The 23,790-nt window shown below is 34.4% G+C and overlaps 1 protein-coding gene across 1 annotated transcript in view; it reads left to right on the top strand.

Annotated features, from left to right (window-relative positions):
• LOC126953399 (protein eyes shut homolog) overlaps positions 1-23,790 on the top strand; it is a 230,126-nt gene that overhangs the window by 144,451 nt on the left and 61,885 nt on the right. Inside the window, exon 3 of the mRNA XM_050788853.1 lies at positions 11,531-11,684. Within this exon, the coding sequence (XP_050644810.1) occupies positions 11,531-11,684 (154 nt within the window). The remainder of the gene's footprint in view (positions 1-11,530; positions 11,685-23,790) is intronic.

Raw genomic sequence — 23,790 nt, 5'->3', positions numbered from 1 at the left:
GCTTAAAAAAGAACCCTCTGTGGGAGAGAGACAGCTCCGAGAGCAGCAGTCAAGATGAAAAGAAAGTTTTTTGTATCTGCCACTGAACCAATTCAGAATTCTGGAACCCAGTCAAAGGAGCTACTAATAGGTCACGAGAGAAAGGATGAGACCACACAAAATTCTTTAGGTGCACTTTCAGAAAATGAGCTCTATTATACAAGCAGTATCAATCAGGAGGTTTCGTCATGGGATATATTACCATGCAGTTGGATACATTCTGTGCTGCTTCTTTGAAAAGAAATAAGCATGCCATGTGGAAGTATGTGATCTTTGAGAATTAGGAGCAGACATCTGACCAAGTCCCAGGAGGCAAATTACATGAGCAACTCCATTGGGAGGAGAGGATTCAGAAGCAATCGTTATATTACTTAATGTTTGTATTTAAAATAGGAAGCAAAAGAAGGTCCAGTCTTAGATAAGGGTAGTTGACAGGCTAGTGGAATTATTAGGGCCTCTTTATTTGCATTTATGGAGGACTAACAGATTTCTGATACTCCTGGAGAAAACAAATTAAATCTGAAGAGTCATAACACCTGCCTTTCTCTATAAAATGATTTCCAGCAGAATATACAATATCTTCATTACATACTTATTGTATTTCATTCCAATGATGTGGCAAAGCCAGAGAAATCCCACAGCATTCTCTGGCATCATATTAGATAGCATCTTCTTTTTTTCTTCTAAGTAAAAAGAATGCTCAGTTGTTTCAATCAATTGTGGGCACCATAAAATTCTTTGAATATCTTTTTGCCTCCTTGATGGGTCCCAATAGAGCTAACGCCAGACAGATATGGGAAGGAGTAGGTTGCAAACATGGATGGCTGAATTCATGCATTGTCATTCATGAGAAACTGCTATTCATTGTTATTTCATATTTTTTATGACAGCAAAGACAAATTCAACAAATTCTGAGTGCCTGAAAAGTACATAGCTTTCTTTGGGCAATGTGAGGGATACAAAGTTGAATAAGTGATGGTCTATATATCCCTAGTTTCTCACCTTTTCATAGATAGGTACATAATTCTTTGGGCAACCTGGTTGTGACATATCTTAAATTAGAAGTATGAATTAAGAACTGGCACAGAGTTAAGAGATTCATTTTACCTGGAGTCTGTGCTTATATCTCCTCACTAAATAGAAAATACCTCTGTATTAGTCTGTTTTTACACTGCTAATATAGACATACCCAAGACTGGGTAAATAATAAAGAAGAGGTTTAATGGACTCACAGTTCCACGTGGCTGGGGAGGCCTCACAATCATGACAGCAGGCAAAAGACACATCTTACATGACAGCAGGCAAGACAGAATGAGAGCCAAGTGAAAGGGGAAACTCCTTATAAAACCATGAGATCTCATGAGACCAGAATAGTATGGGGGAAAATGCCCCCATGATTCAATTATCTCCCACCGGGTCCCTCCCACAATATGTGGGAATTATGGGAGCTACAATTCAAGATGAAATTTGGGTAAGGATGCAGCCAAACCATATTAACCTCTTAATCTGAAACTGCATTTTGTAATTCCCTATTCCCCCCACCTCCTCAGAACCTCCTCGAGTGACTTGTGTAGGGTACATACTTGGCTAGAATAGTTCTTAAGTTTTGTTTGTGAGTTACTCAACCTTGATAGTTGTGATAAAAAATAAGTAGATACTGAATCTTTAGGAAATTCTCCCATTGAACATTGTTATAATTTCTTCCTCTGATAGAAACAAACACACAAATTTCAATGGTTTAGTCAAAATGTAGCTTGAAACAATTTTTTCATGCATTTACTTAAAAAAATCAGGAATATAGCAGGAGTTGGCAAGTTTTTCTATAACCATTAGAAATAAGTATTTGAAGTAGATATGTTTGCAAGCTGCACAGTTCAACTCTGCCATAGTAGCCTGAAAGCAGCCATGGAAAATATATAAATGAATGAGTGTGGCTATGTTTCAATGAAGCTTTATTTGCAAAATCAGACAGTGTTGGAATTTGGTCCACGGACCATAGATTGCCAATCCTTGACCTAGAATTATGTGATTCATTAAACTTCACCTAAAATAGAACAATTATATTCTACTTATACAATTGAAATTTATGAAGAAATAAGTCAATGAAAGATACATTTAACCTGCTTAAAACAGGGCTTGGCAAATGGCAGGCCGGAAATAAGTGACTTATTGAGATGATGCTTTAACTCCTTTCCTCTTATACCTTGTCTAGGGAATTAAGGTCTTAGGACGCAAGATTTTTGTCTAAGAGGTGTTATGACTGTTATATCCATTTAACAGCCATGTTCATCCTAGCAACAAATAGACTAAAAATCGTGGCACCAAAAACGGGAGAGCAGGAAAACAAACAATTGGTGAAATTTGGAGTTTTCATTTTTATTCATTTCACCCAAAGGAAGAGGACCCATTTCCTCTAAGAGTTGTGTATTACTAGTGATTTTTACTGGTTAAGCACAATTAGCAGACTTGAAAAAATTAAAATAGCCTGTCTATAAATTTCAGAAATTGGCCCAAAGCCAATCTCCAATAGCATGTAATAAACATGGGTGTAATCATTAATTATGTACCGGGCTACTGCCATGATCCTTCAGTTCTCCCCAGAGCTTCTCTGTCTGCCATCTTCCCACTGAAAAACTAGCTTATCCTAACACTGGTTATTATCAGCCCATGTCATCATTGTTGCTGTAAGCTGTCTTAAATCATGAGCAACTGCTGCTGAGGTTGCTACTGGAATTACTGCTGTATACAAATCCAAACCTTTAGGGGAAACCAGAAAAGGGGAATTCTAAAACTACAGAAGAAACATATATGTTCCAACAGAGATCTCAATGCAAGATAACCAAACAGTCTTTATCATATGTCATGAAGGCAGCACCAGGGATAAAGAGATCATCTGACTGCTCCCACAGGTAGCCCTGATTGAAATGTCAGATAACCAAGGATAGATTTGAACCCAAGTCACTGTGAGCTACTGTACATATAGGGGACATCTATTCATCTTTCTATATCTTAGTTTGACTACAAGTTATACAGATATGTTTATATTACCAAACTTCACAAGGTTTGAAATGTATATCTATATAAGTGTTTTGAAAAATACAAAACACCATAAAAATGTAAGGTATTTTTCTGTTAAGGTAGATGATAGAAATCCATGTCACTTTATGGAAATTTCCAGATTTAATAATCTAGGTACCTGATTTAATAGTGCATTATCTGTACTGATAACTATTAATTTTTCTATAAGGAATGGTGTTAGATTTTAATTCAAATCAATAACCAATGAACTTCTTCTGAATGTTTATAAATGATCTCAATTCAAATTGTTGATATTTGGAGCATTATTACAATAGCTTAATTAGAGAAGAATACCCGTGTTTAATGGGAGTGGTACCATATAAACAATGAATATCTTCAATATTTCAATAAAGTGATAAAATATCCATGCTTAGAAAATTCCAGATCCACAATTCAACTAATATCTAAGCAAACTAAAGTTGTAAAAAAGTTGACTAGAATATCACTTTTTCTCCATGTGATATTTATTATTTCTTTTTATGAGACTAATTATATATATATTTTTTATATATCAAATTCAAACTTGTTAGAATTATCTCTCTAAAAGCTATGAGATTTAGATACTAGAATCTGTTTTGAGAGGAATACTGTTATTATTCATTGTTCTAAGCGCACTTTTATGCTTAACAAATCTTAAATTAGCAGACAATCATTTTATTAGGATAAATAAAAATTGAGAACTAGAGATTTTGTAAAGTTTTGAAATGTAATCTGGATAAAACATTCCGGAAAAAAAAATCGATAAATAATTCATTTTAAAACTTTACTACAAAGCCTAAAAGCATGAAGAACTGTTACTGCATTACTTCTGCACCAACTTAATATTTCAAGAAAAGGATAGGTTCACACTTCTCTAATGGATCATCAAGCATCTTTTCAGTGAAACAACAGAATGACTTTCTTTCAATGGCTTAATAGTAAATTCTTCTAGAGCTTTCAAGTCCTGCCTGAAGGTAGCACCAATTAGAACATTATGGGGAAAATGTTCTAAACACTGCCTTTAAACATTTGCCCTATATATATTTGCAAACATACATATATGTATATATTTCTAAATATATATATATATTTAGAAAGATTCACCTTTGCTTGATGTCTAGATTCAATGAGCAATGTTGAACTAAATTTAATATGACATATGGATTACTCAATTCATAAGGTTTAATGTAAAAATACATACATTTATCTAAGAATAGTCATTACTTACAATTTTCTTCAGTAGTTCTATTTTGGAAATTCAAGTTTCTTTCTCTTTTCCTAATTGCCACTAATTTTTCCATTCTAAAAATCAAATAATTTTTATCATAACTGTGTTTGAAAAATTGTCTTTAATACTGTTTGGAAAAACCAGAGTTCCTCCTGAATGTGTTTATTCATAGCTTTTCTCTACTTATAGAATCCTAGGGTTACATGATACAAAACGAATTGATTTGAAGGTCAGAAAAGTCAAATGATATGTCTTTTCTTCCCTAAAGTGATTCATTTGCTATAGAATCATGGAAGCACATCAGTAGCATCAGACCCTCCCTTTCCCACCTACCATCATATGTTATTTGCAAAACACTTTGAACTTTGTAAAAAGTATTATATAAAACCAAATTGCTTGTTAATGGAATAAATCAATATGATAAATTAAAACCTATTAATATATAGCGGACTGTAAAGATAACTAAGCTTCATTGTTCATTTTTATTCCCATTACATTAAAGCAGTCTTATTTTATACTGTACAATAAAGCAGCTACAGTCCATAGGATGCTAGTATACTTGAATAAGACTATTCATTTCTGTCATTGATGTTAGTGGCTGACCTTTGTTTAAAAATAACTCATTCTTGCATAGTACTACATACATCTTGTTGAATGTGTATAGTCAATCTTTAAAATTCAGTTTTTGAAGTTTTGAAAAACAAATGTTGTGCATATGGCACAACAGCTTGACCTAAATGCTCAGCTGTTCTGTTCTACCCTATGCTATATATCCTATTTTTAAGTCTTATCTCAAAAATATGAGTCTGAAATGGTAACATAAAGCAGTTTATTAAAAATATTAAGCAATAGAAAACTTCTGAGTAGAAATGATAGAATGGAGCAGGATAACAGACTGTCCTTTAGTGCATAACACCCTCCCCACTCACAAAACGATGGAAGTGGAGAACAAGTCAACAATTCAAGAAAGAACCACCTTATGCCATTTTATAGTATAACATTTTACAGATCCAAGGAGAAAAACACAAGTGCTGGTGCAGTTTTGTGTTTCTAAATATGCTCCATCTCTCAACCACCACCTCACCTCCACTCCAGAAAAAAAGAAGTCAAGAATACAAAAAGTTGTTAATTATACTCTCAAATTCAGATAAAAGCAGCCTGATCAACTGAATAGGAAGCCATGGGAAAAAAATAAGAAAAAATACTAAAGAGTAGAAGCAAAAAAAAAAAAAAAAAAAAAAAAAAAAAAAAAAAAAAAACCTGCTAATGGATCTCAGAAGATGCAGAAAAGATGGAGCTGCATTGCCCTTTGCCACACAGTGGGCTAATTTGCTCATTGTACAGCTGAAGTCCTCAGAAGTGATAAAAACCCATATGGGTTAAGTGGATCCTAAAATAGGACATTTAGAAGGATCTCAAATGAGTGATTTTCAACCATATGCCTTTTTGTTATTCTAACTTATTAAATCTTTTAATGCTGTTATTTTATCTATTTTCTTACTTCTGCAATATTGACTTAATCTATTTTTATTATTATGGATTACTTTGTGTTGCTCTCAAACTGAATTTATATTATCAATAAATTCTATAGCTTGAAGCACTAATGGGAAACGTACTTCTGTGCTTTGGATTTTTTATGTACCCCCCCCATCTATTTCTTCAACCATGTTTTGAATTATTCCTTCCTTCCCCAACTTTGTCATCCTCAGTGTGTGCATCTTTGTCCAGTGCGAGAGTACAATGTTCCCTAGTATCAGGGACCCCATTTGCACTGTTTTTATGCAAATTTTACTCATTGGAGTTGGTTTTGGTTTTGTTTTGATATAATACAAATCATTCCCCCTTATATGTATTGTAACATCAAAAATTAGAATTAGCTGATTTTTCTTTATTAAATAATTTTTAAAAGGGTATATAAAATCAACACATGTCAAAGATTTTATGTACTTATTAATTTATGTAGTAACTAGTGGGATATTACAATAAATTTAAGAAACAATTCAAGGGGTGGAAACGTATAAAAACTAAGGAATTCTGAAGTAAATTTACAAGTAGATGAAAAATAGGTCTCCCCATGGGGTAATAATTTCACTTCATCAGAAAATTAATATGCATTTGTATCATCAGGAATCATTTGAATTATTAGTTTTCTGCAACTTACAGTGTTGGGAAATAGCTCAGAGACAAGGAAAGGGTCAGAGAACCAGGATGAGTAAGCTAAATATTAAATTATTTTCTCATTTCAAAGTCTTTCATAATTTTTCCAGATACCTTTCTCCGAACCCTTCTTTGAGACCTGACTGTTGCTTTTAATCCACTCTTCTAGAGCCCGAGGCAGGGGTAACAGATAACCCAGGTTTCTACACATTCTTGCTGAATTGTTAAAGAAACACTTATTAATGTTGAGCAGTAAGTCTAGTTTCATTCTGGCTTCTGGTTTTTCCTTTTAAGCGGAGGTAAGCTCTAACACAGGGATACTCCGAGTGTATCCATAGACTCCTGAGGGATCCACGAGACTTTCAAGCATCCACAAGGTCAAAATCACTGTGTTGACATTTTCACTCAGGGTGTAAAAGTCACAATAAAACTATTAACACCTTAATATTAAGGCAGCAGCACCAAATCGTACCAGCAGTCATTGTATTCTTTTCCACTGTCCACTCAAAATGGACGCTTAAAAAATGTCCTTAGACATGCAATAAAATTCATTAATCCTGTTCAATCTCAACACTTGAGTATACAAATTTTAATATTCTGTGTGTAGAATTGGAAGTACACATTAAGAAAGCTGGCTACATACTAAAGTATAACAGTTGCCTTGAGACAAGTTGCCAGTTTATCTCGACACTATGAAAACACTCAAAAAATGACTAGCAGATAATGTGTGGTTATTCAAACATGACTATTTGGCAGCTATTTTCTGAAAAAGTAATAAAGTAAGCCTATTACCTCAAGGAAAACAGCTAATAGTATATTTGCCAATGATAAAACTCAAGCTGTCAAAGAAAAATTAGAATTTTGGAAAAATCTACATTCCCCATAACAAACTTGAGAACTTTCTAACATGTTCTGATTATCTCAGTGGTAATATTAATGAATTTGATTATACAATAAATGTGTCATATCTGAGAACTCTGCACAACTCTGAACCAATATTTTTCAAATGATCAATTAGTGATGTTATAAAATTATGAATGAGTAAAACATTCATTCAAAGTGCAAGAAAGACTAATGACATTTTAATGTAACAAAGTATGTGAAGTTCATTAATACACTTTTAAATTCCACACTGCAACTAAACTTTAAGGAACTGTCATTTGTCCAGTTTGTATGTATTTGAAAAAGTTATTAAAATGTTTCTCCTCTTCCAACTACATTTTGTGTGAGGCTGAACTTCCTGTACTTCAGCCAAAGAAACAAATCACAACAGATTGAATACAGAAGTAGATATAATAATCCAGCTGTCTCCTATTAAGGTTCAAAATAAAGATATTTGTGAAAGTATAGAATAATTCTCTTACTGTTTCTTATTTGAAAAAATATAATTACTTTTCACAAAATATGTTATTTAGGTTAACATGTAATGGGATTTTTAAATTAATAAATATTTGACAATTTTCATGGTTTTAAATGGTAATTCAGTAAATCAAAAGATGCGAACCATGTAAACAAAAGCTCTTTAGAGTTTTCTCTAGATTTTAAGTGTGTAAAGGGCTCCTTAGATCAAAGGGTTTGAGAACTGCTCATTTCATATAATTCTTTTTTAAATACTTTATAGTGTGATCCTGCTATTTTAAGAAATTCTACGTATCTATCCATGTGTCAATCTTTGTATCTACAGATGTTCACTGAATATTAATGCTGGCCATTTCTGAAGGTTGTAATTTTGGAGAGATTTAAGACACTTATTGGTCCATGTTTCTATTGCTTGAGTACAAAAACAATGTCATTATCATAAAATACATATACTGATATATATATATATATCACGTGTATATATACTGATATATATATCACGTGTATATATACTGATATATATATCACGTGTATATATACTGATATATATATCACGTGTATATATACTGATATATATATCACATGTATATATACTGATATATATACACACACACACACACACACACACATATATATACTGATAAAAACAATAGAAGAAAAGTAGGGAATGGGGAAACTCAAAACTAGTAATATATATATATTCCACAAATAAATATCTGAAAATTCAATATTTACATCATAAGATTTACTTTGATGATTTTGGATCAATTAGAAATCAAAATGGAAAATTAAAAAATGACTCCTGCATTATTTTGTATTGCTGCTATGCCAAGTTACCACTAAAACAATAGAAACTTATTCTCTTACAGTTCTGGAGGTCAGAAGTCTGAAATGAGTCTTATGGGGCTAAAGTCAAGCTGTCAGCAGGACTGGTTCCCTCTGGAGGCTCCAGAAAACCCATTCCTTGCCTCTTCCAGCTTCTGGTGGCTGTTGGCATTCTGTGGCTTGTGGCTGCATCACTCCAGTCTCTGTTTCTGTAGTCACATGGCCTTCTCCTCATCTGCCATCCAGTCTGCCTCTTCCTCCCTTTTATAAGGACACTTGTGTCTACTTTTAAGGCCCACCGAGATAATATAGGATAATCTCTCCATTTCAAGCTTCTTAATTTAATCACATCTGCAAAGTCTCTTTGGCAGTATCAGATCACACTCACAGATTCCACCAATTAGTACACGGGTGTCTTTGGGCATGATAATTCAGCTTATCACAACTCCATACTTTACATTACACAGAAAAATTTATTCTAGGCAGAACTGAAGTAAACCTTACAGAAGCTAATGTAGAATAACTTTATGACTTTGGGGAAGGCAAAGAAATCTTAAACATGACATGAAAGTACTAATCATAACTCTGAAGGAAACAATACATAAATTTACACAAAAATTAAAAATATACACTCATCAAAACTCACCCTTGAGATTGGCAAGTCAATCTGCAAAACTGAAGAAGACATTTACAACTTATGTAGTTGACAAAGAACTTGTATTCAATAAGAAAAAAACAAACAACTAAATATAAATATGAGCAAGAAACACAAAGTGACATTTTCCAAGAGTATATCAAAATAGTCAGTAAACATGAGGATATGTTCAACTTCACCAATATCAACAAAGTAAAATTAAAGTTACAATAATCAGAATAGGTAAAATCTACAAAGTGACTACACCAAGTGATAAGGCTATGGATCAGCTGGAATTCTTGTACGCTGCTGGTAAAGCATTAAATATAAACAATTATTTTGGAAAACTGGCAATACTTACTAAAGTTAATCCTATTTATACTTTCTTACAGAGCTATTCAACTCCTAGATATATACACAACAAATGTATGCAATTTAACTGAAAGACATATATAAAATGGTCATAGCAGCATTATTCACAGTAACCAAAACCTAGGGGGAAAATGTCTATCTACACTAGAAACAGTAAATGAATTTTAAATATTAATTTAATGGAATATTACAAAATAATGATAATGCATTAACTGTGGCATAATGCTATCTCTCAAACATAACATTGAGCCGAAACAAATGCAGTAGTCCCTCGTTAATTGCAAGGGATACATTCCAAGATCCACTGGAAACTATGGCTAGTACTGAACCCTATCAATATTATGATTTTTTCCTATACATCCCTGCCAATGATAAAGTTTAATCTGTAAATTAGTAACAGTAGGACATTAATACCAACATATAATAGAATGATTATAACTATATCCTGTAATAAAAATGTGAATATGGTCTCAAGATATTTTATTGTACTGTAATTATCTGTTTTGGGACTGTCATAAAGGGAGCACTACTTTAGACAAAGAATCCATACAATATGACTCTACTAATATGAAGATTAAAATCAAGTAAAACTATAGTTGTTAAATATCAAGATGGTGGTTACTTTTGATGAAGAGTAGAAAAGAATAGTGATTGGTAGGACTTCTGACAATGCAGATAATGATCTTTTCCTTAACTTGGGTGATGTTTGGGTGAGCAGGTTCACTTTGTGATTACTTACTGAGCTTTATGCTTATAATTTCTGTGATTTTTCTGTATAAGTTACACTTCAATTAGGAAAGTTAAAAAGAGAGATTCCAGGGACAGATGTCCAAATTTTAAGTAAAAAGAGAAAGATGAATGAAGCCATTTGTGAATTTATGAATAAAGTACGATCTCATTTTTAAAAATAAAATTGGGATATGTAAATATTTGTATATGGGGAGATAGGTGGTAGAAAAGAACATTTCAAAGTGGGGATGAATAATGAGATTAGGGGAAAAGAAACATTTATCTTTTTTTCTCTATATATTTCTCTGTTATTTTGAATTTTATAGAAAATGCATATTGGCCGGGCGTGGTGGCTCAAGCCTGTAATCCCAGCACTTTGGGAGGCCGAGACGGGCGGATCACGAGGTCAGGAAATCGAGACCATCCTGGCGAACACAGTGAAACCCCGTCTCTACTAAAAAAATACAAAAAAAACTAGCCGGGCAAGGTGGCGGGCGCCTGTAGTCCCAGCTACTCGGGAGGCTGAGGCAGGAGAATGGCGTAAACCCGGGAGGCGGAGCTTGCAGTGAGCTGAGATCTGGCCACTGCACTCCAGCCTGGGCGACAGAGCGAGACTCCGTCTCGAAAAAAAAAAAAAAAAAAAAAAGAAAATGCATATTGCTTTGTAATTAAAATACAAATAAGCATAAGAAATTAGAAATCAAAAATCAAATTTAAACATTAGATTCAATAATGATAATGCAAGTTATTAAAAACTCAACATGGCACTTTTCACTTACTATTTTATTTAATTATCACAGGAGTTCTAATACTCACAGTAGTTACTCTCACTACCCCATTTTAACATATGGGGAAACAGGTTTAAAATAGTTAAGGACATCTAGCTACTAGGTAACAGAATCAGAAGTTAAAACTCAGGTCAGGTTAATGCTGTTAATACCATGCTATCTGTCAGCCTGTGGACAATAATGTATGTTTCTAATATGGTACTTACTACAGTGAATAATTATCTCATAGCACTCCTACAAACCCCGTAAATTAGTCTTTGATGGCAAATATTGTGTTTAATTATCACTAATCGACAAAATATAAATCTACATCAATTACTAATATATTGTTTTTTCTTAAAGGTAATGGGAATAATTTTGGAAAGCAGTTTCTTCATTTATTTCTTGTGGAAGGAAAGCCATCAGTTAAATATGGATGTGGAAATTCTCAAAATATTTTGACTGTTTCTGCTAACTACAGCATTAACACAAATGCATTCACCCCTATCACAGTACGGTAAGTACTGTACTCCACAGTAGTTCTTTTGTGGTGAACTTTTGTTTGTTTGTTTGTTTTGAGATGGAGTCTTGCTCTGTCACCCAGTCTGGAGTGCAGTGGTGTGATCTCAGCTCACTGCAACCTCCGCCTCCCAGGTTCAAGCGATTCTCCTGCCTCAGCCTCTCCAAGTAGTTGGGACTACAGGTGTACACCACTTTGCCTGGCTAGTTTTGTTGTTGTTTGTTTTAGTAGAGATAGGGTTTCACCGTTTTCGTAGAGATGGGGTTTCACCATGCTGGCCAGGCTGGTCTCGAACTCCTGACCTCGTGATTCATCCTCCTAGGCCTCCCAAAGTCCTGGGATTACAGGCATGAGCCACCATGCCTGGCCTGAACTCTATTTTTTAAATGTTATTTACATGTGTAATAGCCACCCAAAAACGAAACGAATTTTAAAAGTTCATCTGAAAATTGTTTTGTTTACCTTTTAATTTTTGCTTTTGTTTTACTTGTTTATTTTTACAGTTTGGTGAAATGAACTACAAATTGAACTAAGCCATAATTTAATACTATCCTATGGCAATCAAATTGCACACAGAGTAAATCAATTTTATTTGAAAATATTATGGTACAAGCAAATAAATTAATGCATCAAGTTGTTCAGTTAAAACTAACATCCAGTTTAATTGTTCAACAAAATATCTACGGAGTACAGCTGCTAGAAATTGGTTAGTGGGAGCCCTTGACTACACAAAAAAAGAAAACTCAGTAGAAAACAAAGACCAAACAGAATACTAAATGGAAATGTCTTTCTGGATTATACAAATTTTTGGAAAGCAGTCTTTGAATTCATTTATGCTTCAAAATTACAAAATATCAGAAAAGAGAAATTGCTAAATGATGGTCACATCTCAGGGGCATTACTAAACAAAACTTACACGCAGCAACTAAGAATTTAAAACTTTTCATCAGTACAGCTCAAATTTTTCATCTAGTAATAATGGTCTCCAAAGTTACTCTATGTCATTGAAAAATATTCTGTGACTGAGTTCGTCTTTAAAATGACAATTAGGTAAGTTAGTCTGATCAGCAGGACTCTTGGCTAACCTATGAAGGTTATATAAATTAAATAAACTTTCTCAGAAACTGCATCAGTCTGAAAATAACATCAACAAAATTGACACCAATATGAAAATGAAGCTTCTTACAGGCAGGGATGGTTTCTTACTCATTTTTAATGCACTTAATAGGACATCTGACAAATAGGAGATACTCAGTAAATGTCTGAATGAATGAAGAAACGAGGGTGTCTGGGCTGGGCAATTCATTTGATTATAACAAGAAGGCAATGAAATTACTAAGGTAATGAAATTATCATTTGTAAATTAGATATACCCTTTGGAACGCCGAGTTCTATACAGACAAAACAAACTCCTTCAGATCAACGGACAAATATTTCAACCATTTCTGTTATAAGTGTTTGCTGTTGATCACTAAAAAGAACCAGATGAGAAGCTAAATAACAGAAAACTGTTTAAAAGGTGTTTCTATTAATAAGATCATCATTTTATACAGTATCAACAATTTATACAAACAATAGCACTTTCAGTTATACATGAAATAATTGCTATTCGAGGTCAAGTTCTTAGAGAAATTATTTTCTTCTTTACTTTTAAGTTGTAACCTAACAGAGCAGTCCTCAAACCACTCAGATTCTGAGATAGCCTCAGGAAAAAAATAATCTGTAAAATAAATATTGATGCTTCCAGTAAAACTGAAAAGGACTTTCCAAGTGTTTAATTTTATCAAAATTTAAGTAAAAAGGAGATATTACATTACTATGAATGTAAAAATGCAAATCTGCTTTGTGTTATAGGCAATTGCCTACAAGAGCTCAAAGTGACAATAGGCTGACCCTAGGACTACATATTACATATTATATATCATTCATGTAAAACTTTTGAGTGCTCATCTGCTAAGCATGCTCTCAATGCCTTAATATTTGCATCTCATTTTTGTGGTTTTCCTTGTTTTATTCTATATTTAGTTTCATATATTCATTTAACAAATGTTTCTTACTCTATTTGTAGTGCTATACTAAGCTACTAGAATTCAATGGTAAGCCTAAACAGAAAAAATCCAAATTCTTATGTGTATACAGTTTAGTGAGGGTGACTGACAAGTAGACACACTAATGAAGGAATAATTTGAGATGTGTTGTAAATGGAAGAAACATGATGCAGGAAGAACAAGTTAAAAAAGTAACCTAGCCTGTGCTAGAGAGACCAAAGAGCTTTAACAATGAATAGAAGTAAACTTGGTAAAACAAAAACAGGCAAAGCAGTGGTTATGAGTTTCAGGCAGAGGGAAGAGTATGTGAAAAAACCCTTTGGGAGGCGGCTGGGTCACCTGAGGTCAGGAGTTCGAGACCAGCCTGGCCAACATGGTGAAACCCCATCTCTACTAAAAACACAAAAAAATTAGCCAGGTATGGTGGCACATGCCTATAATCCCAGCTACTCAGAAGGCTAAGGCGGGAGAATCGCTTGAACCCAGGAGGTGGAGGTTGCAGTGAGCCGAGATCCTTCCACTGCACTCCAGCCTGGAGAACAGAGCAAGACTCAATCAATCGATCAGTAAAACAAAACCCTATGCTAGAAAAAAACATGGCATATTCAGATTCGGAGACCCCAAAGAACAGTGTGTTTTGAACTGAGAAGCAGAAGAGGGTGGCTTAGTAACGGAAGATGAAGTTTGAAAGGTAGACAGTTTGCAAATGCTGTCTGGCCTTGCGGCTATATTAAGGAATAATTGCAGGAACCAGTTAGATGGTTACTGTATATCCAAGTAAGATATGACGGTGACTTGGACTAGACTAGTGTCAGAGATAAAGTGACATAATTAGGAGCAAAATTGTGACTTATTAAATACTAGGAGTAAAAATAGAGCTGTCAAAAACTAATACTCATTTCTTATGTGCAATTGGATAGCAGATTTTATCAGACACTGAGATAATAATAAACAATGCAAGAAGAGCAGGTTAGATTGAGAAGATCCTGGGTTTAAGCTTGAACATGCTGAGATTAAGATGTCTCTGAAACACAAAGTGGAATTTTCAATTGAATATATTGAAGTAAAGGTCAGAGAAGGGATCTGGATGGAAAATATGAATTTATGAGTCATCACTGTGTAGATGATAATTGAAACCATGGGAATGGATGAGAGTATATAGTAGAAAAAACTGCCTCGAGTGACTCTTGAGGAGCTAACATTTAATGACTGTATACTGGAAGTTGAAATCATTAAAGAGTCTGACAAGGAGTAAGTAGGAACTAACAGCCAAAAAAGGAGTAGAGTGTCATGGAAGGCAATGGCAAAGCTTATCAAATGCTCCAGTCCACTGGACTGCCCACATGATTCCATGACCTGAAGACTTCAGTGTATCAGGATAGAAGAAGCCCGATTAGAGAAAAAAATCAAGATAATATGTTTATACAACTCCTTGAAGTTTTAATGTGAAAGTATAAAAAGAGGTAAGATGATAACTAGAGGAAGGTGAGGAATCAAGACAAAAAAAGATGAAAGAAATTTGAGTATGTTTAATTAATTGGAATTTCTAGTTGAATAGAAATTGTTAATACACAGAAAACTAATGAAAAAGGGAGAATATAAGTTTTGTTTTTTGTTTTTTGTTTTTTCTTGAGACGGAGTTCTGCTTTTGTCACCCAGACTGGAGTGCAATGGCGCGATCTCAGCTCACTGCGACCTCCGCCTCCAGGGTTCAAGCGATTCTCTGGCCTCAGCCTCCTGAGTAGCTGGGATTACAGGTGCCCACCACGACGCCTGGTTTTGCCATGTTGGCCAGGCTGGTCTTGATCTCCTGACCCCAGGTGATCTTCCCACCTCAGCCTCCCAAAGTGTTGGGATTACAGGCGTGAGCCACCACACCTGGCCGAGTACATAAGTTTCTTAAAAGTTTAGGCCAGTAACATACAATGTACATGAGAGAAGATTTCTGCCCGAGGGCAGGGAAAATAGAGCTACATAGCCTGAGGCTTCTGATTTCTGTCATTGTAGATGTCCCTGGATTTATGATTGCCTTTATCTGTCCAGTGGTTTATATCACCTCTGGCTGTCTCATCTGTTTAGTCTTACTTCTCCATCATTAACTGGGTAAAATATAGAATTTAAGGGTCTTTTGGGATGGCTTTTTCCAACTTAATTCTCACTAACAAAACTCTCACTATGCAAATGCAGGGTAAATTTCTCCCAAAAAAGCATGTGAATTAGGTTCCTTTTTCATCATATGAATGTTGACGGTATTTCTTCAATATTAAAGAATTTCTTGACAATAAAAAAATATAGCATGATTGCTAAAAACTTTTTTTTGAAACAGAGTCTTGCTCTGTTGCCCACGGTCCCACTGCAACCTCCAACTTCCGGGTTCAAGCTATTCTCCTGCCTCAACAGGCACGCATCCCCACACCTGGCTAACTTCTGTATTTTTAGTAGAGACCAGATTTCTGTATGTTGGCCAGGCTGGTCTCGAACTCCTGACCTCAGGTGATCCACTCCCCCACCGGGCCTCCCAAAGGGCTGGGAATAAAGGCATGATCCACCATGCCCAGCCTAATAAAAACTTATTTTCAAAAATTAATGGAATAAAGATAAGCTCAATGTGTAAAATATGACTTTTTGATTTGTTATTAGCTATTATTTTTTATTTTGTTATCAGCCAGTAGTTCCTCCAACTAAATCCATCTTACATCTGTAGGACAGGGAGAAGTAGAACAAACTTGAATAAGCCACTTGTAGTGATTGAGGTCAATTCAGTATCAAGATAGAAGTTCTTCTTAAATGAAATGGAGCAGAGATCACAGTTCTACAGATACATTGTAATTCATACTCATGCACAGTTTGTCTTTCATTTCAACAAATTTTGAAAGGGATCACATAGAGAGAGCTATTGGTTTTCACAAGGGTTATTCTCTTTTGGGGAAGTTCAGAAAAATTGTCTTACTATATATATACACTTTTTTAAGTTTCTGAAGTTTAAAATTTTCTGGCACCTTTAGTGTCTGTTTTACACTAAAGCTAACTTTTACCCAGTATTTCGTTCTCTAAAAAAGCCCTGTGTCCTTTCTTGTAGGTGATTTACTGTGTTATCTGCATGTTTTAAAGGCACATAACCTATTTCCCCTTCCTTAGATGCTACTATCTAACACTCCTGAGAACATTTCCTCAAAGATTTATCCAGAGGTATAAAGTTATCCATGTCTATTGAAGGTATACCCTAATACCTAATAATTTATTTTGGTTAGCAACTCTTAGGGTAGCCAAAGTGGGATGCTGGCCAAGAATTGCATTACTGCCAGAGCAACACAACTCCAATAGCCACTTTTTTACAGGTCAGTATAAAGAAATGCATGGTTTAAGATCATCTGCACAGAGGCTGGAAAAGTTTCTAGTAGTTTCTAGACAGCAAGAACCCTTATTAGTATTTGCTAAAACCCAAACATATATCAAAAGAAATCAATGTAGACATATTTATCACATTACCTTTGATAATATTTGGTTCAGAAAACAAAATAAAAACTGCTGAGTTTTATAAATGGCCAAATTTTTATCTCCTATTGACCTTTCCATGTTTATGAGATAAAACCTCATACATATTATATATGTATATTGGTACAGATTTTGTAAAATTCATTTTAATTAGCTCATTTCTCACAGTTGTTTAAGAAAGATAGAAATTTATTGTAATGCAAAATCCACATTAACTTCACAAAACGGGAAGAATGATTCTGAGTAGGACTGATTTTGGTCATATCAAATTAAGATACTAGAAAGTAATTTATAGAAAAATATCAAAGGAAAAGATGACTTCTTATAATACCCACATTTAATTTGTTAAAGGCTCTCAGACACTTCTACTCAACATCAGATTACAGTTATGTACCCTTTCCCCACATATATCCTCTGCATTGCAGCTTGCTTGACCAGATGGTATTGATCTATAACTCAATATGGCGAATGAGCGAGAGACCATTCCATTTCATGTAAGAAAAAAAGAATATCCATACTCTATTATCTATAATTTTGACAGTAACTAAAAATGTTACCTATGTTTCTAATTTTCTAAAATATACAAAAGCTTTTCACATATTCCTGATAGTTTATATAATATAAGCTATGGATTTCATGCTGGTAGTCTTACAGCCAGGAAACTATGTGAGAGCCTCCACTTCTTGAAACAGATGGTGACTTTTGAACTGCACTAAATCTATAAGATATTAGATTTATTCATAAAATGTTGCTATGTCAATATGGAAATTTTGGCAAGATTTTCACATTAAAAAGGTCAAACTTCATCACTTCAATATTAATTTGTGTATCTTTTTATCAGCTCTTCCATCTGGTATTTCTTAGAGAAAATGAAGGAAAACTCAAGCTCAATATGGGAAATATAGGTAATACTTTATCATTATATTGGCATATATGTAAACATATAAAGCTAAACATTACTCCTGCACCTTTATCCACGCATAGCCTGTTCTTACATAACATACATAAAAACTAGCTGGATAGCAAGTTACAATGCAGTTTATTTGTATTAATTTGTGGAGATCTACTGTAAAACCAAAATTTCTTTTATTACATAAGCTTAAGAAAATCTTTAAAAAAGATCTATGAATCTGCAAGTTGGTAATTTTAGTACTATTTCAGATTATTGGATAGAATGTTCTACTATATAAAGTTGTCTCCAAAATTTGCATACTTCTAGAGAAACGTGGAAGTATTAGTTTGGTGCTTATTGATTGAAAAATAAATAAAGTGAAGCAACTCAGTCTGAATGTGAACCCGAGTCTACAGACCATCTTTATGGAATAATATGCCAGTGGACTCTCGCAGCCAGTTTGACATTTAAAAAGCATATTTGAAGTGATTTGATTCTGTAATCACATTTGTGCCTTTTAATTGTGCAATTCACTTCAAATTTTCAAAACAGAATGGCAATTAGCAAAATTTTAAAAGTCAAGACTGAGGGCCCAAATCCTCATCTTACGGAATGCGGAGAAGAAAAGACAGAGAACTGGTTGACCTTCAAGTCCTGAGAGCAACCACAAAGACCCTACTGAAGAGAAAGGGACTATATCTATAATATGAAATGAAAAATGAACTCCATTTTGAAGATTAGAAATTTATCAGGGTACAGCAGATGAAAGAGGATCTGCAAAGATATCAAGGTATAGATAATAACATGCTCATGGAAGAAAATGTATGATGAGAACAAGAAGTTCCAGGTGAAAGGATGTTTAGCTCTTTAGCAAGTCACCATTAAACACTGTCATTTCTAATGCAGAGTGTAACAATCAATAAAAATAAAAGGCAAGAAGTGTTTTGAGCACTAGCAATGTATGCTGAGGAAGACTCCAGATTTTCTTCATCCTTTAAAGTTAGTGGTAAATTTCTACCACTGTCAGAAAAGACTACTGGAGAAGTTTAAATTATTTTTGTGCAGTGGCAGAGTATACAACAAAATAAACTTCAATTCTTAAAAGTCTTCTAATTCTAAAATGTGTATAGTTTATCACTTTCAAGACAAGATTTTGACAGTTATATGAGAACATAATATGAAACAAATGAAGACTTGGGGAAAATCAAATTGATAAAAATCAGGGCAGAATAGCAGTAATTGATGGGGGTCAGTGAACACTCTGGCATATAGCACAGTTTAATAGGATTTAACATGTTGAAAAGTAAGATTCAGGGGAAACATCAAGAGATTTGTTAATTAAGTGATGAAGTGGAGATTTAACAATATATTTATATTTTGTGTATTTTTCCTCCCACTTCTATAGTCCCCCTAGCTCTCCTTAATTGGAATTTATCATTATAGTTAGAGAATATTTGATTACTTCCTTAAAATGACTATCTGGAAAGAGACTTTACTGTGAAAAATTTTTGAAGCCTGTTCTTAGTGGTAGAGCTCAATCCTTGAAAACATTTCTCTCAATTAACTTTAGAATAATTCTCACTGAATTCACTCAAAATATAGACCATTCTATTAAAAAAAAATTTACTTTATAAATGAAGCTAAAGGAAGCTATGCCAACTTCCTCCTCAACAAATTGCTCATGACTTCATCAATGTATGAATAAAATGTAGATATATGTTGATATAAATTGTTTTACAATTTAACATCTGAACTCTTTTCCACCCAACACTATTCAGTTAAGAATAATTTAATGCTTTTTAAAAAATTTACTAATTTTCTTTAAAATTGAAAGCTGGTTCCAGAGACAGGTACTGGTATTCAGCCAAAGTGTTTGAACTCAATAAATATAGAACAAAGAATTTTAATATCTCTTCAGATAATTTATTCTAATGCCATCATAAGACACAGTAAATTTCTGTTTTATGGTATTTGAAATAGAATTCTGTCCTGGTTCCTCTTACTTTTTAACTTTGTAATAGCTGGCCTAATTCTAATGGCCAGTAATATCAGAACTCCATCCTGCCCTTCAAAGACAATGTTACAAAGTTAAAAAGAAGGAGACTGCAGGACAAAGCCCTATACCAATTACCATAAAACAGGAATTTATTGTGCCTCCTGATGACATTATGTTCACAGTACCCAGTGGCATCTGCTGAGCCACAGAGGGGCTGGTTAGACACCTAAGTACAGCTCCCATCATTTGAAATGCAAAAATTTCCAGTCAAATGACTCAACCATGCCCTGGGAATCCCTTCCCCTCTACCCAAAGAATAAAACACCAAAGGAACATTCTCCTGTTTGCATGGTAATAGCAGTGTCACTCATCCCTTTCACTAGGGTGCAGTAGCAGAAATTAGGGTGAAGGAGAATCCCAATTCCTCTGGCACCTCAGCCTCAGGGAAAGTGATAGAAACACAGTTCCAGTTTGGCGTAGCCTCTTAGAATAGGAATATATGGAATTCTTAGAATAGAAAATGTAGGAATGTAATAGGGATGTCTTCTTAGAATAGGAAAAAGTGAAGTCTTGGATTGATGATGCACAGTAATCACCAACAAGCGAGTCTGATACTTGGCACACATGGACAAGCAAGTCCTGGGAATTTCTAAAAATATTTGGAGAGGGAGAGTCTATAATAGATTGTAATTCCTGCAGTTAAGAGTGTGTATTCTCAGTCACTGAAGCTTAATAACTGCATCTTAGGTCAGATTCCTTGGAAACCGTCTGTGTGCCATGGAGATTTGCATGCACAAAGTTTATTAGAGAATGCTCTTAGGAACAAACACTTGGAAAACAGTGAGGGAAACAGGGTTGAACAGAGGCAGAAGTTGAATTGCAAAGTAGTTGCAGCAGAGACCTCAGCTGTCTATAAGGGAGTCTGGACTTGAGATGTTCATACTTTCCTGAATTTAGTCAAGAGGATCAGGCCTTTGCATCCCCTCTCATCCCCAGGGGCCTCTGGGCAGCACACCATAGCATTCACTGTAGCTGACTGAGGCTGCTGGCTATAAGCAGCACTTACTGGCTGAAGAAGCCTGAGACACTTGGGTTTGACTTACACCTAAGCAAGCCAAGGTTGTTTTTAGATAAACTAGGCATATATTCCCACACCTGCTATCACCCCATCAGGGAGCTAAATTCCCCGTGTTAGCGACTGGTTCTACTGTTTCTTATGAGGAGTGACCCAAAGAAACAGTGACGCTTCAGAAGAACAGCTAAATATTCATCATACCAAAACCATAAAATGCTAATTGTATAGATGTGCATCAGTATGGACACATGTAACTCCAAATAAAGTCACTCACTGATATACCATTAGAACATACAGCACAGCCCAAGTAGGGTATACCTGAGTATAGAACAAAAGAAGGAATCTTTATAGATTCGTTCTGCTTCAAAATGGCGGCACAGGACATGTAAAAGGCAGAATCCCGCAAGTGGGGAAGTGAGGAAGCAAAGCACTCTTTGTATAACTACAAAGGATCTTACCTATTTCTTTTTTGAAACAAAGAAAAATAACACTCATTTTTCTGCTATATACATGTGAATATCATGTATATGAAAGCTCTTTCAAAAACATCAAGTATCCCTCAAACGAAAGTGTTATTGTTATGGTTTGTTACACACACATATACCTATTTCTCCTATTGCTGCCGTAGGACTAGAAAAAAAAATGCTGCCTTTTATTTTACAGCATCATATTAAAAACACTTCATAATTAGGCAGTTAGCACAGCGACTAATCCACTATCCTCCGGGGCAAATGTCTTTGAAGGTTCTTGCTTTTTAGGCTTGTCTTCCTTTGCAGTTTCATAAATGGGAAGGTGATAGTCCTGGAGCCACAAGAGGCCAAGCTCCGGGAGGGTCATGGAGTGAGCACGTGCCTCTTCTTATCTGTATTACAGTAAGCAGATCTATTTCCTTGACAATAGGAAAGAAAACTGTCCTGATGATTGTGAGGAGGATAAGTAAATGTCTGTTAAGTTTTGGCCCTGTTATGTTTAAAGGATAGGCGGAAAACTTCACTTGCATTACAGTAATCTCATTTAGTCATTTCTTCATGTCGATTAATAGCTATGTAATACATATTTATTTTGCACTTATGTGACAGCCACCATGATAAATATTTTTATACACCATCTCATTTATTCTTTATAATATCTTTAAGGGGTAGTTATTTTTCTGATACTCATTTAAGAATTAAGGAAACTGGGACTTAAGGAAATTAGGTAATTATCTGAAGTCATGCAACTATAAGTAATTGTAACAGGGTTCCTATGTAGACCATTTTACTCTACATGCCTTATATTTAACCACGCTATACAACTCATTCCTGAAATATTATTTAAATGAGGTCACTCTCAAATCAAATCACCAATAGAAAACTTTCCCTTTCTCCATCATTTATCATTTCATGAACAAATCATGTGTCTTATAATCAAGCTTTTTTCTCAGCTCCTTCCATCTTTATCTTCCTCTAATACCCAAGTCTTACGGACTTGCCACTCCATTGAAGCCATAATCTCTACTGTCCCAAACACAGTCCTACATTTTCCTACCACATGCATCGTAGCTAGTACTACAATTCCTTCCTAAATATTTTGGGTTTTTTTCTATGAAATTGTACCTTATTCTTTCTGCAAGTCATTCACCTTCTAAAAGCTAGGCGAGACCTGTCCCAACTCATACTCAACTCCTTTGCTGTCAATTCCAAGCATGCTCATGTCTTGTAAAGGATTTTTCTATTGATCTTTTGTTATCTCATCTCCAAAATCAAACAATAAATGGTACAGGATCTCTTCCTTTTGTCACATGTAAACTACTATAAGAATGCTAGGAATACAGTATGTATTTATTAGAGATAATCCTTAAGACTGCATGTGAAACCAAATCAACACAATGTAAACAAGTATGTAAGGGTTGAAATGTTACAGTCAGAAGAAAATCAATTATACAGACTTTACCATAGGAATCTTATTAAAGGGGATTAGTTAAGTATGTAAAGGCCATGGAAATTTAGCTTTATAGAGAGATTATTCGCAGTAGGTTTACCATATGCAAATATACAAATAAAATGCTCATATGAGACATTAGGAAATTGACTAGAACCTAATGAGAACTCTAAAAGTTGCAAAAAAGGAAATGGCATTAATAGAGGGCCTTCAGGTTAAATGGAGAGGCTGATGATTCTAACTTTTTTCTTAAAGAAAATGTCTAAATTATGTTAATGATAAAATAGCTATCACTAATTAAGCTCTTACTGTTTTCTAAGCCTAGTTCTTGGTCTTCACCTGTAGTTAATTATTTACACCTGTATTTAATTATTTCTAATATCCACCCAGTGAGTTACTATTATACTTATTTTAAAGACAACAATATTGAGGCACATAAAGCCAGAGGACACTGAAAAAAGGACACAGAAGTTTTCAAAGTAAAGAAATTTGAATCCACAGTCTAACTCTAATCACTACTCAATATTGCATGGTCTATATTACAGGCAATAAATGAAGTTAAAATCTCTTATACTTTACATTTCATGAAAACCTTAAGAAATATTCAAAATTCTCTATTTTTAATTCTAAAATATGCTTTATAAAATTAGTGAACATAATTTTGGAAGCTCAACTGT

The sequence above is a fragment of the Macaca thibetana genome, chromosome 4, assembly GCF_024542745.1.
Source record: "Macaca thibetana thibetana isolate TM-01 chromosome 4, ASM2454274v1, whole genome shotgun sequence".
In the NCBI taxonomy this organism is placed as follows: domain Eukaryota; kingdom Metazoa; phylum Chordata; class Mammalia; order Primates; family Cercopithecidae; genus Macaca; species Macaca thibetana.
This window is presented reverse-complemented; position numbering and strand designations above follow the sequence as displayed.